This window comes from Squalius cephalus (genome assembly GCF_949319135.1).
Source record: "Squalius cephalus genome assembly, chromosome: 10".
Classification (NCBI taxonomy): domain Eukaryota; kingdom Metazoa; phylum Chordata; class Actinopteri; order Cypriniformes; family Leuciscidae; genus Squalius; species Squalius cephalus.
The window spans coordinates 24,234,515-24,253,508 of record NC_137131.1 but is presented as its reverse complement, the minus strand read 5'-3'; the positions used below and the strand labels follow the sequence as shown (position 1 = coordinate 24,253,508).

Here is an 18,994-nt window from a genome sequence, read left to right as displayed (position 1 = left end):
ACTTGTGGTATAAAAGATCGGTACTTACACATGTCTGATTTCGCAGATGCTGACACTTTCATTCACCTCCATCCTCCCCACCACCACCAAGATGGTTCCTTCCCCTCCATCCTCCCCACCACCACCAGGATGGTCCCTTCCCATACCTCACAGGGGGTCGGCTGTGCCCCTGCCTTCGTCTTCAGGCAGGAAATGCAGAGTCTGGACCCTCGGATTGCGAGCTACGGACGGAGTCTACGCCAAAGAACTTTATATCATAATATTGCTTGCTGGGCTGTTAATAAATGTATAATTGTTACAGTATTTAGTCTCCCGAGTCTTTCTGGTAGAAGTGCAAGATGTCAGGATCTCAGAGACTTAGGTTAGGTAAAGAATCCTAAAAAATTACCCCCACTTAATAAGAATCACAAGCTGAAGTGTAGTATAATACAGGAAGACTTTTTTATAGGCTTTATAGACAGACATATTGAGAGTGACTCTTGAAGGACCAGCACCACATCCTCTTGTACCACTGTTTGAAGAATTCATCTTCCAGAATCTGGCAGTAAGTTTTGGGAGTTCATTTTCATTTGGGAGTACATTTTGCAGAGATGTCTCAAGTCTAGTTTATTTATAGAGCCCTTTCCACTACAAAGTAGACCAAAGGGCTGTACAATTAAAAGCAGTCTACAGATAATAACAAATTATAATAAAACAGAACAAAAGACAACAGTCAATAGTAACAAAAAAACAAAAAACAAAACAAAGAAAATACAACTGCCAAAATGTCAGAAAACAAATGTGTGTTGAATCGAGATTTAAAATTTTTAATTGAGGGTGCAGATCTGTCAGGTGTCTGTCAGATGTCAGGTGGAAGGGTATTCCACAGTCTTCGGCTGAAAACAGAAAAAGCCTGATCCCCTTTAGTTTTCAAGCGAGTTTAAGATGGACTAAAAATGAACTCCCAAAACTTACTGCCAGATTCTAGAAGATGAATTCTTCAAACAGTGGGACAAGAGGATGTGATGCTGGTCCTTCAAGAGTCTTTCTCAATCTGTCTGTCTATAAAGCCTATAAAAAACACTTCAGCTTGTGATTCTTATTAAAGGGATAGTTCACCCAAAAAGGAAAATTAACCCATGATTTACTCACCCTGAATCCATCCTATGTGTATATGACATTCTCCTTTCAGATGAATACAATCGGAGTTATATAAAAAAATGCCCTGTCTCCTCCAAGCTTTATAATGAGAGTGAATGGCTAGAGAAAATTTGAAGACCAAAAAAGTGCATCCATCTATTATAAAAGTAATCCATATGGCTCCAGGGGGAGCTCCAGGCCTTCTGAAGTGAAACCATGCGTTTGTGTAAGGAAAATACCCATATTTAAAATTTTATAAACTATAATCACTAGCTTCCGACAGACGGCCGTAAGCATCGTTTTACGGTGGAAGATTAACCCCTGACCCGACACACAGCGTAATGACGAACGCGGAAGCTCAGAGGAAAGAGCAAAAAAAAAACACGGTCGCAAATTAGCCATTTTGAAGAGAAATGTTGGAGGATTTCTATATAATAGAAGAGAAGCTTCAATTTGTTGCACAGCCATATTTGTTTAAACCGCTAGAGGTGACTAAGCTTAGGATACTTCTAAATCCTACGTCATACATGCGCCACGGGTTCTCTTACGAGAGGTTCTCTCGTATTGCGTAAGGAGCTTACGCTGCGGGTAAAGTCATCTTTTCTCGAGATATGAAGCCAAAAATTATCCTTAATTTTTAAAATTTTGTCAACGCAGTGCAGCAGCAAGCAGACCTAGAGCAGGCATACTCGCGTGCTCATTGGCTGCCCTGCGGCAACTGCAGCAGCCTATCGCTGAGCCCTTGGCGTGACGTCACGCCCAATGAGTGCGCTGGGCGCGCTCACGCGTCACGGCCCGTCAGAAGGGGCGTGGCTTAGCGTATAAAAGAAGGCTCAGAGGCTGCTTTCTCTGATTTTTGTCTCTTCAGCGAAGCTCTCAGCATCACTGGACTCTGAGGAAGCCGCCGTTGAAACAAGCGCCCTGCAAGCCGAGGATAGTCTGAGGAAGCTGGTCGTCTTCGCCGCCTTCAGCCATCCCTGCCTGCTTCGCTATCCGGCGATTATATCCTTTTCATTGCATTTCAGGCGTTTGATTCAAAATGCCCTGCATTTCTTGCAAAGCTCCGCTCAGCGACAGAGACCGCCATGTGATCTGCGTTCTCTGCCTGGGTCGTGACCACGCAGCCCTCGCTCTCTCCGCGGGCGGCTGTGATTTGTGCGAAGAACTGCCGATGTCGACCCTGCGGGCTCGACTCGCCTCGTTCGACGCTCTCGCTGTCTCTTCGTCTGCCTCCACCGGGCCGCGCAAAAAGAAACGCCGCTCTCAGAGGCCACCGGAACCCGCAGCAGTAGCTGAGTGCTCGCCGGAGCCCCTCCCTCGAGCCTCGCTATCTCCTTCTCCCCCCTTCCCGACGCGCAGCGGCCGGCCTTCGCCCGCACTGCCGTCGCCTCAGGGGATGAAGCGGACGACGCTGCTTTATCGGACAGCTGTTCACTCATGGCCTCGGACAGCGAGGCATGGTCGGGGTCTCACCGCTCCGCCTCCTCGACACAGGAGACTGGCAGGTCCCGCGCCAGTGTCGACGCGGAACTTCTCCGCCTCCTCACCAAAGCGGTCGACCAATTGGGACTAGACTGGTCCCCACCGAAGGCGCCTGCGCCCAACAGGCTCGATGGGTGTTTTCTGCCTAGCCGCCGCCAAGCGCCTGCCTCTAGGTCAGCACCCTTCCTGCCTGAGCTCCACACTGAGCTCGCTAAGTCGTGGAACGCCCCATTCTCCGCGAGACTCCGCTCACCGGTCTCCTCGACTCTCTTCCAAGTGGACGGGGCCGCCGAGAAGGGATATACACAGATCCCCCCGGTTGAGGAAGCTGTGGCAACGCACCTTTGCCCGCCATCCACCAGATGGCGCTCAAAGTCCGCCCTGCCGTCCAAGGCCTGCAGGACCACATCAGCCCTCGTCGGCCGTGCTTTCGCTGCCGCCGGCCAGGCTGCTTCCGCTGACGGACCTGCGCAGCGCGACGGATCTCTCGCTTCGCGCCACAAAGTCCGCTGCACAAGCCATCGGAAGGTCCATGGCTTCGCTCACCGTCACCGAAAGGCACCTTTGGCTGACGCTGGCGGATATGAGCGAAAGTGAGCGCCCCGTTTTCCTCAACGCCCCGCTCTCACCCACCGGCCTGTTCGGCCCAGCGGTCAGCGGGATTGTGGATCGCTTCTCGGAGGTACAGAAGGCGTCGCAGGCTATGAACCTCTTCCTGCCCCGCCGCTCGAGCTCTGCTGCAGGCCGCTCTCAGGATCAGCCTCCTGCACGCAGCTCGTCACAGCGCTCTGCTCAGCCTCCGTCTTCGCGATGTCAGGGTGGCCGCCCTAGACAGCGCTCAGTCAGCCGTCGCAGACCGCCTCCCCCCCGGGGACCCCGGCCCAAGATAGCGCTGAAACCTGAGCCCGCGAAGTCCTCCTAGCAGCCGCAAGGAGGAAAAGATGGCTGAGTCCCGCTGTGGCCGGACCGCCATCAAAGCGCCTAGCCTGTCAGTCCCCTTAAAAAAGGCTACTGCAGTGGCTCACATCGCAGCCAACGAGCCAGTAATACAACTCGCTCGCCTGCACACAAACGCCGTTTTTACGGCGGCCCAGAGATATCTCATAAAGAGTTTGGTTTCGGGTTTTCCGGCTCACGCCGAAGGTGTCATGAGTGTAGAAAATGTGCCCACACCCCTGTGTTCACCACTACACACAAACACGATCTCCCCGGTAACGCTCACAGAGCGCACTCTCATAAAGCGGGCACGCGCCGCTCGAGTGCTAAGTGTAGAGAATGTGCCCACAAATCTGTGCCCACACCTACCCATTGCCCGCTCTGTCACACAGTTATCCCGGGACGCAGATCCTCTAAAGCTCCCCAGCACTGGCCGTGTTGTGTATGTAAGCCCTGTGCCCGCTCACGAGCGCGCGCACTTACGATCAAACACGTTTACCCCCATGCCGCTCTCGCGCCACGGGTTTCCAGCTACAAAATGTGCCCCGTCCACAGCGACCGAGCCGTTGTATGCTGTGCAGTCAGTCGCCACTGTCTGTGAGCCCCCGTATTCGAGCACCCATCTTCTCTGATACAGGTTCCCCATCCCGCGCAGTGCGGCGATCTGAACCCAGAGACCATTCGACCCCTAGCAAGATGTGCGAAAGCATGGCAAGCTATCCAGGGCGTGTCAGAATGGGTGCTGAATACTATAATGCACGGCTATTCGCTTCAATTCGCTCGCCGTCCACCGCGCTTTCTAGCACGAACCGAGACGAGAGTGAACACAGAAGTGGCTCATCTGCTTCAGGCAGAAATAGCAAAGCTGCTGCACAAGGGGGCTATAGAACAAGTGCATCCTTCTCTGAGCGAGTCGGGCTTTTACAGCCGTTATTTCCTCGTACCCAAGAAGGACGGGACGCTGAGACCTATTTTAGATCTGAGACATTTGAACAAAGCCCTCATGAGACGGCCGTTCAAAATGATTACAACCAGACAAATCCTCGCGCAGATTCGCCCGGGAGACTGGTTTATCTCTCTCGATCTGAAGGATGCATATTTTCAGATCCAGATAATCCCCCGTCACAGGCCATTCTTGAGATTCGCCTTCGACGGTCGGGTATATCAGTACACCGTCCTGCCGTTCGGTCTATCTTTGGCACCCCGTACATTCACGAAGTGCATGGACGCGGCTCTCGTTCCCCTGAGAACACAGGGGATGCGGATACTGAACTATCTGGATGACTGGCTAATTCTAGCGCAGTCAGAGACAGAGCTTTTGTCTCACAGGACAGCGCTTCTCAGCCATCTGGAAAATTTGGGTCTCTCGGTCAACTGGACCAAGAGCTCATTACTGCCCCGCCAGTCAATCTCGTTTCTCGGAATAGAACTGGACTCGGTGGCTATGACGGCCAGATTGTCGGAGCAGCGCGCGCGCCGCATTCGACATTTAGCCGCGTCTTTCCAGATGGGCAGCCAGACTCCGCTGAGAACATTCCAGAGAATCCTGGGGCATATGGCCTCAGCTGCAGCAGTGCTTCAGCTGGGCTTACTGCGCATGCGCCCGCTTCAACGCTGGCTAAGAGCGCGAGTGCCTCACCGAGCCTGGACGGCCGGCAGCTTACGAGTCAGGGTGAATCAGGGCTGTGTCTCAGCCCTCCAACCCTGGCTGGCAGCCGAATGGTATCGCACAAGAGTGACGATGGGAGTTGTCTCACACCGAAAAGTTATCTCGACAGACGCGTCCAACCGAGGTTGGGGAGCGCTCTTCGAGGGCAGACCGGTCTATGGCCTCTGGTCAGACCAGGAGTGTCGCCTTCATATAAACTGTCTAGAGATGCTGGCAGTCGAGAACGCGCTCAAGCACTTCCTCCCATACCTACAGGGCCACCATGTACTAGTCCGCACGGACAACACGTCAGTGGTAGCCTATGTGAACCGTCAAGGCGGTGTCAGATCCAAAACGCTCTGCACCCTGGCGGAACGCCTCCTCGTGTGGGCTCAGCACTCACTGCGCTCGCTGAGAGCCGCGCATGTGCCGGGTCGCCTGAACGAAGGTCCAGACAGACTGTCCAGGGACAATGTTCCCCCGGGGGAGTGGTCTTTGCATCCCCAAACAGTCCAGTTACTGTGGCGCCGTTTCGGCAGAGCGAAAGTCGACCTCTTTGCGTCAAAAGACAACGCGCACTGCCCAAGGTTCTTTTCAAAGAGCGAGGACGCGCTGGCCCAGACCTGGCCCAGCGGCCCGCTATACGCTTTTCCCCCGGTCTCCCTGCTGTCGCAGGTCATCGAGAGATTCAGGGAAGCGCGCCACACGGTGCTCCTCATAGCCCCGTATTGGGAGAATCAGACGTGGTTCCCAGATCTAATACGGCTGGCAGACACAACCCCCTGGGCGTTACCGGTGAGAAGAGACCTTCTCTCTCAAGCCCGCGGCTCGATCTTGCATCCCCATCCAGAGCGCTGGTCTCTGCATGCGTGGATCATCAACGGTTACCCGTTGACTTGCCAATAGGGGTTGTGAACACGATCACACAGTCTAGAGCTCCCTCTACGAGACGGCTCTACACTTCAAAATGGTCTGTGTTTAGCAAATGGTGCACCGCCAAAGGGCTGGATCCACTAACATGCGGGGTATCGCAGGTGCTGTGTTTCCTCCAAGAGCTGTTGGACATGGGCAGGTCTCCCTCCACGCTCAAAGTGTATGTTGCGGCCATCTCAGCTTTCGCCGACTCGGCGCTGGGCCGCGCATTAGGGAGGAACGAGTTCATCATCCGCTTCCTTAGGGGAGCTAGGAGATTGAACCCACCGCGACCCCCTTCGGTTCCTATTTGGGATCTTTCCCTGGTCTTAGAGGCCATGAAAGCGCATCCCTTTGAACCCATGGAAACTGTGGATATGAAATACCTCACGCTCAAGACCGTTTTTCTGATAGCTCTGTCTTCAGTTAAACGTGTGGGTGACCTTCATGCGTTATCAGTTAACGCTGCATGCCTCGAGTTCGGACCTAATGACTCTAAAGTCATTCTCAAACCGAGGCACGGTTATGTCCCCAATATTTTGGGCACACCGTTCAGAGCGCAGGTCATTTCTCTCTCGGCTTTGCCGGCATCCGGCAGCGAGATCGACGGTAAACTCCTTTGCCCTGTCAGACCGCTTAGGAATTATACTGCACGCTCCGCCGCTGTCAGGCGCTCGGAGCAGCTTTTCGTTTCGTTTGGTGGGCGCACCAAGGGTCTCGCCGCCTCGAAACACAGCCTGTCCAGATGGACAGTGGACGCTATTGCAGCTGCTTATGCGTCTAAAAACCTGCAGTGCCCGTTGGGCATCAGAGCCCATTCCACCAGAGGCATGGCCTCTTCGTGGGCTTGGTCTAGCGGAATTTCCATTCATGACATTTGTACAGCGGCGGGCTGGGCCTCCCCCTCTACATTTGTTAGATTCTACAATCTGGAAGTTCCCGCCCTGCAGGCTAAACTTTTATCAGTCTAGTCTCGCGTAGCCGGCCCACTTCTGTGCGCAGGCTACTGCTGTGTGATTTAGCTCTCCTGGTTGAGCTTCACTTACAAGGGTTTGTCAGTCAGACCGGCCGCGCCGCTCTGAGCGCCCTTATGTGTGCTTATGTACTGCGCTAGCCATTCTACTGGCTGCCCGGCTCCCACTCATCGTGTTCCCCGGGCTTTCCCTGGGACTCATTCAGTGGATGCTGGGCGCGCACGGTGTTGACAAGGGAGTTCCCGCAGCGTAAGCTACTTACGCAATACGAGAGAACCTCTCGTAAGAGAACGTTTCGGTTACCTAACGTAACCTCTGTTCTCTCTAGAAGAGGGAACGAGTATTGCGTAACACGCCATGCTCGCGCCACGAGCTCACTCGCTTCAAGCGACAAAAACCAGAGAAAGCAGCCTCTGAGCCTTCTTTTATACGCTAAGCCACGCCCCTTCTGACGGGCCGTGACGCGTGAGCGCGCCCAGCGCGCTCATTGGGCGTGACGTCACGCCAAGGGCTCAGCGATAGGCTGCTGCAGTTGCCGCAGGTCAGCCAATGAGCACGCGAGTATGCCTGCTCTAGGTCTGCTTGCTGCTGCACTGCGTTGACAAAATTGTAAAAATTAAGGATAATTTTTGGCTTCATATCTCGAGAGAAGATGACTTTACCCGCAGCGTAAGCTACTTACGCAATACTCGTTCCCTCTTCTAGAGAGAACAGAGGTTACGTTAGGTAACCGAAACGTTACTCTTGTGGCGCAATTAAACTTGCGTAGTATGTGTGCGGTCGTCTGGCGCAAGCTAGTTATTTTAGATTATAAAGTTATAAATATGAATATTTTTCTTACAAAAACCCATGGCTTTGCTTCAGAAGGACTTTATTAACCACCTTTATTAAATTTAATCCCACCGGTCACAATAGTGACAGTAAAAAAATGTTTCATTTCTAAGGCTATAAAAATGTTACTGAAAGATCTATCAATGCATTTCCAGCAGATATTGAAATAATAAAGGGTCTTAATGAAATATGTGCAGTGTCGCATGTTTACTGTAAATTGTCACATGACCAGAGCTGTTTACTTCCTGTTTGCGCCAAGAGAAGAGGATGGCAGCAAGAAAGCTCCCAAAGAAAAGGGTGGTAAAGTATGTTAACATAAAGATAGGACATAGATTTTTGGTACACATCATGTTTAAGGTGTCTAGTATTGATATATGCATTTGCAATTACTCAACTTTGTTTAATGTGGTCATAGAACTCACAAACATGTCAACGGCAACAATAGTGACCGGTGGGATAACCCATTGTATCTACATACTAATACACATAGGCTAACTGTTCTACCTTACTTTCTACCTAATTTTACACACACACACACACACACACACACACACACACACACACACACGGTCACGTCTCTTCTGATGTCTGATCTCCACACACACACACACACACACACACACACACACACACACACACACACAGAGACAGAAACTCACACACACACACACACACACACACACAGACAGAAACTCGCACACACACACACATGGTCACGTCTCCTCTGATGTCTGATCTCCACACACACACACACACACACACACACAAACACAAACACACACACACACACACACACACATGGTCACGGTCACGTCTTCTCTGATGTCTGATCTCCACACACACACAGACACACACACAGAAACACACACAGAAACACACACAGACACAAACACACATACACAAACACACACACACACACACACACACACACACACTCACACATGGTCACGTCTCCTCTGATGTCTGATCTCCACACACACACCCACCCACACACACACAGACACACAAAAACACACACAAAAAAAAAAACATACACACACACACACACAAAAAAACACACAAACACACTGCACAGGTCAAATAGACCTATATTAAATCAATACAATGGTTGATACAACACAGTATCCCACCGGTCACAATTGTGACCGATCATAAAACACACTTTTTCACACACTTTTCCATGAAAATTTCAAAAAATTATGATTGATTGTTTCAAAGGGATACTAATGACACATGATTTGGATATTTTTGTGTCTGGGAAAAATTTGGGATTAAATGGGTTAAGTTAACATAACTCCGATTGTTTTCGTCTTAAAGAAGAATGTCATATACACCTATGGCTTGGGTGAGTAAATCATGGCCTAATTTTAATTTTTGGGTGAACTAAAATGACGAAGTGGTGGTCATTTTTTTTGGATTCTGTACCTACCTAAGTCAGAGATCCTGACACCTTCCTGACACCTTGACTCCAGGTAGGTTGCAGGTCTGGAAAATGGTGGTGCTGGAGACTAAAAGGTTCCTGATGGTTTCACACTTAATTCTTTACCTTAATTATTTTGCAGTTAACATGTGTCTTTTCTTCTCCACCTGTTTTTGTCTGACCCTACTGACCCAATGAGCATTTCACTGTCCTATCGTCATGCCTTAACTGCAATTTCTAGTATTGCATCCTTCTCATGGGCATTTAATAATTTTTGACTTTTCAGTCTGAGTTAAATCTCTTTTTTGGCTTATTTTATCTGTAAAAGAAAACGTGCCTAATAATTATGCACACCTGAATATAAGGCGTTTTTCATTTCCTGTCTTCATGAACAATTATATATCACTTATAAATGATTAAATACAAAATTAATAGTAGTTATTAAGATTAATGTGGTTTGGAATTGGTAAAATTTGCCTGGGAAAAAAATATGATCAGAAAATCAATGTGCCTGTAGGGCTGAGCAAATATGGGCAGAACTCTTTACTGCCCTAGTACTTCAGAAATCCTTTTAAACGTATACATGTGAATAAAACGTTGCACAATGGCCTTCATCATCACAGTATGCTAACGCCTATCTAGTGCAAGGGATTTCATCAATATGCTGACAGAGTCATTTGCACCTCAATGACACGTCTGTACCATTTGCTTCACAGGACATGCTTTCAGCTACATACTGTTTATTTACTAGTGTGTTCTAATATGTAACTATGTCATGTTTGGTCTCATCTGACAGCTTATAAACTTAAATGAATTTTGGTGAACTTAATAGAGATATTAAAGTATCCTAATGTACAATCTAGGTACTATTGTTTAAACATGCATTGAGGAGAATATGTTAATGTTCTTCTCCCCCTCTTGATCACCACACATTTGCCTCATCTTTTGGTTACCTGTCGGTCGGTTTCGGTGTTGGTATTCCACTCATGTTTAGCAATGCTTTGCGCAGGGTATAAGAAGGAAAGGTAACTGTTGATCTTGGAGAAAGGATTTAAAGGAGAACTCCGGTCAATTTTAACATTGAGCTCATTTTTTTGTAAATTTGGAGTGCTGTCAGTACAGAGAACAACGACAAAAATCGGTGTTGCCTACACCGTGTTATCCTCTTTTTAAAATTTGCAACAGGGTGCTTTTCATCATCACAGCATCCCAGATAGCTTAGAAGAACTCGATATTGCGACAGAAACTTTTAACTCTCTTTTACAAACACAGTTGCTCCGTTGCACTTAAAGAAGATTAAAGAAAATAGTCCAACGCCGTGGTACAACGAGCACATTCGGGCCCTTAAGAGAGCAGCCAGAAAAATGTAGCGCAACTGGAATAAAACAAAACTAGAGGTATTTCGCATCTCATGGAAAGAGAGCTCGATTGCATACAGAGAGGCCTTAAAAGCTGCTAGATCTGCTTATTTTTCAACCCTATTAGAAGAAAATAAACAAAACCCTAGGTATTTATTTGAAACAGTGGCTAAACTAACGAAAAATAAAGCTTCAAGCCCAGAAGTTTCCAAGCAGCACAGCAGTAATGACTTTATGAACTTCTTCACTTATAAGATTGATAATATCAGGGAGAAAATTATAACTATGCAACTGTCTACTACAGTATCGCATCAGGCAGTGCATTGTAGTGTCCCTAAAGAAAAATTTGATTCATTCATTGCTATTTCTATAGAATTCGTAGGAAGAATTCGAGGAAGAATTCGAGAATCCGAGGAAGAATTCGTTAAACTCGTTAAATCATCTAAATCGACAACATGTATGTTAGACCCTATACCGACTAAGCTACTGAAAGAGATGCTTCCAGAGGTCATAGATCCTCTTCTTAATATGATTAATTCATCTTTGTCATTAGGATACATTCCAAAAACTTTAAGCTGGCTATGATTAAACCGCTTGTTAAAAAAACGCAACTTGATCGTACAGAATTAGTCAATTACAGGCCGATCTTGAATCTACCTTTTCTGTCAAAAATTCTAGAAAAGGCGGTATCCTCACAACTATGTTCCTTTTAAGAAAGAAATGATATCTGCGAGGATTTTCAGTCAGGATTTAGACCGTACCATAGTACTCAGACTGCTCTCATTAGAGTTACAAATGATTTGCTCTTATCATCCGATCGTGGCTGTAGCAGTAAATGAAGAGATGTCTCATCGATCACAAGTTCAGTATGGCGTACCACAAGGCTCAGTACTAGGACTGTTGCTTTTCACTCTGTACATGCTATCCCTGGGAGATATCATTAGGAAGCATGGAATTAGTTTTCACTGTTATGCTGATGATACTCAGCTCTATATTTCTTCACGCCCTGACGAAACTTACCAATTCACAAAATTAACGGAATGCATAGGTGATATAAAAAATTGGATGACTAGTAATTTCCTACTACTTAATACTGAAAAAAACAGAGATTCTAATTATTGGACGAAAAACTTCCTAATGTAATAATCTAGAATACTGTCTAACACTTGATGGCTGCTCTGTCAAGTCTTTGTCGTCGGTTAGGAACCTGGGTGTGCTCTTTGACACCAATCTTTAATTTGAAAATCACGTGTCTAGTATCTGTAAAACTGCATTTTTCCATCTTAAAAATATATCTAAATTACGTTATATGCTCTCATTGAGAAATGTGGAACAATTAGTCCATGTGTTCATGACATCAAGGCTAGATTATTATAATGCTATTATGGGTGGTTGCCCTGCACGCTTAAACATATTACAGCTGGTCCAAAATGCAGCAGCTCGAGTTCTTACCAGAACCAGGAAGTATGACCCTATTAGCCCAGTTCTGTCAACACTGCACTGGCTCCCTATTAAACATTGTATAAATTTTAAAATATTGCTGATTACTTACAAAGCACTAAATGGTTTAGCTCCGCAGTACTTGAGCGAGCTCTTAACACATTATAGTCCTTCACGTCTATTGCAATCTCAAAATTCTGGCCAGTTGATAATAATATCAAAATTGACTGCTGGCGGTAGATCCTTTTCCTATTTAGCACCAAAACTTTAGAACAGTCTTCCTAACATTGTCCGGGAAGCAGACACACTCTGTCAGTTCAAAGCTAGACTAAAAACACATCTCTTTGACCTAGCATACACATAACACATTATAGACTTTTATAATTCAATGTTAGGCTGCATAGATTAGGTCAGCCGGAACCGGGAACACTCCCCATAAATCCTGATGTACTCGTTACATCATAAGAAGAATGGCGTCTACGCTAATATTAGTCTCTCTGTTTATCCCGAGGTTTACCGCAGTCCGCCGGATCCAGGCTGTATCCAGATCTGATTAAGGACCTGCGCCTGGACGCGACGACAGCGCAGTCCTGAAATGTCAACTAGTATCTCCCCTGTGAAGGCCCCCCTCCCTTCCTTTACCTCTCTACAGATAAAGCGTTGTCAGGATAATTCCGGTTCGCATGGCTACATGGAAGCGATAACAATTCTGTATTATTAATTTTAAGGCCAGACAAGTAGTATGTTGAGGGTTGATTTGTAGGGAAGGACTACACGCCTGCGCACATATATTCAAACGCACATGCCTATAGACTGAACTCGTAATACGCATGTGCACGCCATCGGTGTTCTCACTGGTTCGCGTTTTTGAAGTTTGCGCAGAAAGAACTTAAAAGAGTTTTCTGTTAAAACGGTGTCGTGTTAGCGGCCCCTAAGTTAATAACTAATGATCGTTGCGACAGAAGTGAATCAATCAAACTAACTTTAGCTGGACAATAACTTTATTCTATAGCTGCTATAAAGCCAAAACACTTTACTTTAAATTTCCTATTATCAATGTAAAGAAATACTTGATAGAAATATTCATAATTCCATTTAGCTGAAAATACAGAATTGTGTTCAACACAGATGTTTGCAGTTACTGATTACATACAGCACATTTTAAATTAAAATGATTTCATGTTTTTACAATTTAACAGTTATATTGTTGTCTATTGTTGTAATAATGTCATACAATATTACAGAAGTAATATTACAATTATTATTTTTACAACTTAATATTACAATATTATGTAAATATTCGATTATTAAAAATCTGCATATCCAGTCAAATAATATATGTATTACAGTTTTTTTCGATTGCTAAACGACAGTGGGCACAACTGGAGTCACATGTGCAAAACTCTAACTACAGTCTGCACAGCAGCAGTTCATGTGGACCAAACTCTAGTTCGTTTTTCATTGCTTGAACACAGTTTTCAAAACTCTACACACTTATCCCATGACTTTAACCACAACCTGCACAACACTGTGGATTTACAGCACTTTGTTCAAATGCTAACACACTGCTGTCAAAACTGTGAACCACACATTCAAAACAGAATAGATTTCAGCCTTGTGCCTTTCAAACACTGCTGATTGCAATTTCAGCTGAAAGGCTAAGCAGGTGTCTTGTTTTAGACTTGTTAGTGAACACACACACACACACACACACACACACACACACACACACACACACACATATATATATATATATATAGATATAGATATAGATATAGATATAAATATAGATATATACTGTATATAGGTAGAGCTCAGAAAGACTAATTTTGGAAATGGAACAAGGAAGATGGGTTTTGATGGGAACTGATGTTGATGAAAACCTGTGGCCTGATGCTAGAGAGAGGCAGGATTAGCCCCTCAGTTATTTGTTCGAATTACAGTATGTACTTTTAGTTTCTACCTTTTTTTTTCTCATTACTGTAATTCCATAAATTACTACAGACTATTGAAGCAAACTGCTAATTTTCATTTACCTTAAAGAATTGTTATGTTCTAAAAATTTAAATAAATCATGTGAAAGAATGTCACTCTTTTCTTTGAAGAAAATATTACTTTGTATGAAGTCACTGAAATTGTTCAAACTGTAAAGATGAAAAGTTTGTATTTTCTGTATTAGTGTTTGATGCTAGTGTTTTTACTCTCAGTGTGTTCTGAGTGACAGTGTGTGTTATCTCAGTGAGGGTTGTGCATAGTGTTTGGCTGCATTGAGCCTGTTTTGAGCCATGTGTTAAGAGTTGTGTTGCTTGGAATGAGTTTTGCAGGTGATGTGAACTGTTTAGCTCAGGTGACTGTTGGTAGTGCAGACTGTAGTTAGAGTTTTGCACATGTAGCTCCAGTTGTGCTCACTGTTGTTTAGCAATCGGAAAAAACTGTAAATCTACTGGTGTATTCACATATTATGAGGGCTACCAAATATTTGCAAAATTATAGGTTGTAGTTTAATACCATCTTTAAAGCTTTGCCCTAGGGGTGCAAAACACAGTTCCTGGAGGGCCACAGCCCTGCAGAGTTTAGCTTCAACCGTAATTAAACACACATGATCCACCTAATCAAGTCCTTCAGGCTTATTTGAAAACTACAGGTATGTGTGTGTGTCCCCATAAGAATAGTAAAACCTGAGATCACCTACATTGTGGGGACCAGCCAGCGGTCTGCACTGCACTGCACTGACACGAAAGGATTGCTGGTGCAGCCACATCTCTCGCGCGCATTTTGGAACCAAACTGTTTGGATAGTAGATACATTGTTCCCTGGCACTCAGGTATGACTCTGACCTGTGAATGGTGCTCCTCACTTCTCAACACTCCCTCTACATGAAGAAGGTTCTTGGCAACACCCACACAGGGCAGATCTGACAGAACACCAAGATGACAGGCCAAACCAAACTCTATAAAAATCACAGAAAGAAAGGGTCAGAGAGAGAGGACTGCCTTTTTGGTCTTGAAAATTCTTTAAAATGGGTAAAACCATAACCTGTCATTTGAAGTAACAGATTTAGTCAGAAGACAGAAGAGTTTCACCTACCCCGATAGTGGAACAATCCATTCCCGTCCACAAATAGCACCTGCAAAGGAAAAAATATATATATTTCTTTAAGAAAGGGATAGTTCACCCAAAAATTCTGTCATCATTTACTCACCCTCATGTCATTTCAAACCCATAAGACAACTGTATTGTGCTCCTTCTCAGTAAGTTTTTATTACTCTTCTATTTACTTATTCTTCTATGTAATATAAATTATTGTACATGTGCAGATGTAAATAAGACATTTTTTTTTTGCAGTGTTTTTGAGAGACTAGAGATCTCAGTGTTGTTTTCTCCCTCATTAGTCTTGTTGTTTCTAGCTGTTTCTAGATAGTCTTGTTACCATGGAAGATTTTTATTAGGCTGAATATAAAAGAATCATGCATAATCTATGTGAATATAGCCATTTTATTCTACAATTACAGTATTTATGATGGTCAAGTGTGACTATGTGTGTCTGTAAAAATTTGTAAGAGACATCGCTCCGCCATTAGATATATAGTAACCTGTGCCTCTCATTCTGCAATTAAAGGGGTGGTTGATTATGATTTCACTTTTCTAACTTTAGTTAGTGTGTAATGTTGCTGCTGTTTGAGCATAAACAACATCTGCAAAGTTACAATGCTCAAAGTTCAAAGCAAAGGAAGATATTTGCTTTTAAAGAAATTGCTTTTTAAGGACTACAACAAACAGCTGGTAGGGACTACACAACATTCCTCCCGGGTTAGTGACATCACCAACCCTAGAATTTACATAAACCCCGCCCTTGGAACACGATTTATAGATTATCAAGACAGAATACGCTAATCAATGACTAGAAGATAACTACACATCAGCTACATAAATTCATCAACTAACAATTCAGAGATGTCCTGTTGCATACATGTTGTCACTTCTTCTTGAGTCTTTCCATCGACTCTGGTTTAACATAAAAGGCTAAAAGTTTTTGAAATTTTCAGTGCATGTCTGTGTGAGGTAAAAGGACACAAGCTGTTGAAGCTCTGCCCTCTGTGCCGGGAGAAGCAGCTCATTTCCATTTAAAGGAACAGACACAAAATGGTGTGTTTTTGCTCACCCTCAAAAAGTGACAACTTTAACATGCTATATAAAAATATCTGTTGGGTATTTTGAGCTAAAACTCCACATACACACTCTGGGGACATCAAAGACACATTTTTACATCTTGTGAAAATGGTATTATACCACCCCTTTAAAGAATATTTGTGATGCGATCTGGGGAAAACCGGTCAGATGTCACGCTGGTACGGTTTCAGTACGGTCTAAAAATAGGTTGAATGTCAGTTTTTTTGTCAAAACTGGGTTTTCATTAGAATATTATTCTATAACATCTTGACTATCATCTCTGAATATATCTTGGCAAAATTCACTAGTTTAGTGCAGATTTATAGTGGCAAGCTGAAAAGACTGTTTTTCTCTAATGTTTAAGAACAAGCCCGGCGGAGGTGCAAAAAAAAAAAAAAAAAAAAATTCGCCCATAGCTCTCCTTCTCTTAACACTACAAAGACAGTTCACCTATACAGTTCACGGCACTAGCTCAAATAAAGGGAATATATTTTAATAACTGATCATGAATATGATCACGTATCGCATACAGGTTAAATAACCCAAAAAGGGGATACTTTTGCCAGTGTAGGCCTATCTGTATAGAGGGATAATTAAATACAACGGATTATAATCAATTATCAATACAGGTAGGCAAAAATAGATCAATTATATATCAATGATTAATCACAACGAATTATAATTAACCATTAATATACCAATAGTCTAGAATAAATCAATTCTCAGGATAACCCTTAATGGAATTAATTTGTTATCGAATAATCTGTTCGTCCAGCGAACTGATCGCACGATCTTTTATCAACTCTCAAGGAAAGTTATCCTTTTATAGACTCTCACGAAAAGGCTATTTTTCTGGCCATGAAAAATAACTTTCCTGTTCTATAAAAATACTAATTAAAGTATCAACAAATGTAAAGCTTGTAGCTTAGATCGAACATTTAAGGGACTTCGCACAATGTGAGCAACAGGCAAAGACAATCAAGCATATAATGGATTTAATAAATGAAACTACAAAAACATGCGACTACAGTTACACCAGAAATATATACACAGAATAATAGCAGTGAATAAACGAAAGAGGAAGAATAAGAAAGAGAGAGAATGAGAGAGAATAAGAGAGAGATCACAGAATGATCACCGAATGGCAAAATCCCAGACAGTTAACCTTTGAGAGACAACAAGAATCAAACCGCCCTAAGCGGGGCAAACCATATTAAACGCATTGAAAGCTCGTTAAAACTAATACTTGCATATAGTTCTCTTTGTGTGGCTGAGGGAAGAAGGCGTGTGTGTGCCGGTCCTTCGGAGCTTAGCGCGTTCTCTCGTTCTTCCGGAGCGAGCAGAGTCGCGGGAAGATTTAAAGGTCCACTCGAACGTAAAGTTGCCAGAATTCAGGCTAAGTTCATTTCACTCGCAGGTAGAAATGAACAAAGGAGAATACGAAAAACAAAGACAAAAGACTAAAGACTAATTGAAGGCAAACTAAAAAGAAAATAAACTAAAAAGAAAACAAGTGGAAACTGAAGAGAATAACTGAAGATGAATAACTGAAGTGGGGAGAAACTGAATGTCCCGTCCTCTTAAGGAAATCCTCGTTCACGCCTCCTTTTGCGTGAATGACAAATCACCTTCATAGATTTTCGAGCGGGAAGAGTTTCTTTGTCCTGTCGGGACGGTTCATCTGCATAAGTTATGACGGCGTTTAGAATTCGTCATTTCTACTCTAGAAAGATGGTACACATAGAATAATACATTTTACTGTAATCTGAATCAGTCAGACCGAGACGGTTAACAAGATACCAAGAACGGCATGTAGCCTAAAGAAGGTGGAAATACAAAGTTACATTCGTATGCATGAATATGAGCGCTTAGAGTTCACTCCTACAACTAGAAAATCATAAACTAAGCTAATATGAACTGGGAAACACACAGGAGTATATCGTATGCATTTGACAGGCTTATATTCTAAGTTTAATGTTCAAAGTTCGTGTATGTGTGTGCGTGAATGTGTGTGTAAGTAATGGCATCTCCGAGAGGCCACCTGGATTTCTCTCTTGCAGAGAGAGGGGGAAGAATCGATAACAATCTCTTTGTACTGTAAGCGTGGGGCTTGGCGATGGTTCTGCCAAACTTCATTCGACAACAAAAGTGTCAAAAAGGGTAATTTGATTCAGACTCTTAGGCGCTAAGCTGTGATTTACACTTAAGGGTTAACGGCTAAAAGCTTTTTCTGAATCTTAAAGTTGACAAGTCACCATGAGATTGTCCATACGCTACACCTATCAACATAAACCACATAACATCTACAGAGCTGCCAACTCTCCGCATTGAGCGTGAGACTCACGCAATTGACACTTTTCACATGCTCTCACGCCACACATCCATTTTCTCACGCACAGAAAAATTGCGGAGCAAAGAGGTACTTTTAATATTCAACTAATTCTCAGCTCTTAGATTCTGTCAATTTTATTACGAAATTCAGACAAAAATACGTTTGGCGCTTGTAAATGTGACGTGACAGATCGCTGAGCGCCTCAGTTCAAGTGCACGTGAACCGATCATCTGTTACTTTTTTATTTAAAGATGCAGTACAACTTACCGAAAGTATACATAATATCGACCAATTGGTGTTTTTCAACCATGGAAAGAGGTCAATATAACAGTATTGTACAATATAACAGTAAATATTACATATTTATTATAT

At 44.2% G+C, this 18,994-nt stretch overlaps 1 protein-coding gene across 5 annotated transcripts in view; it reads right to left on the bottom strand.

Moving 5' to 3' along the window:
• Positions 1–18,994, bottom strand: part of LOC307165178 (endonuclease V-like) — a 301,965-nt gene that overhangs the window by 154,737 nt on the left and 128,234 nt on the right. For all 5 annotated transcript variants that reach the window (XM_079882554.1, XM_079882555.1, XM_079882553.1 and 2 more), the window contains exons 4-5: positions 15,208–15,247; positions 14,958–15,070 (exon numbers count right to left, since the gene is read on the bottom strand). In XM_079882554.1, coding sequence (XP_079738680.1) covers positions 14,958–15,070; positions 15,208–15,247 — 153 coding nt within the window. The remainder of the gene's footprint in view (positions 1–14,957; positions 15,071–15,207; positions 15,248–18,994) is intronic.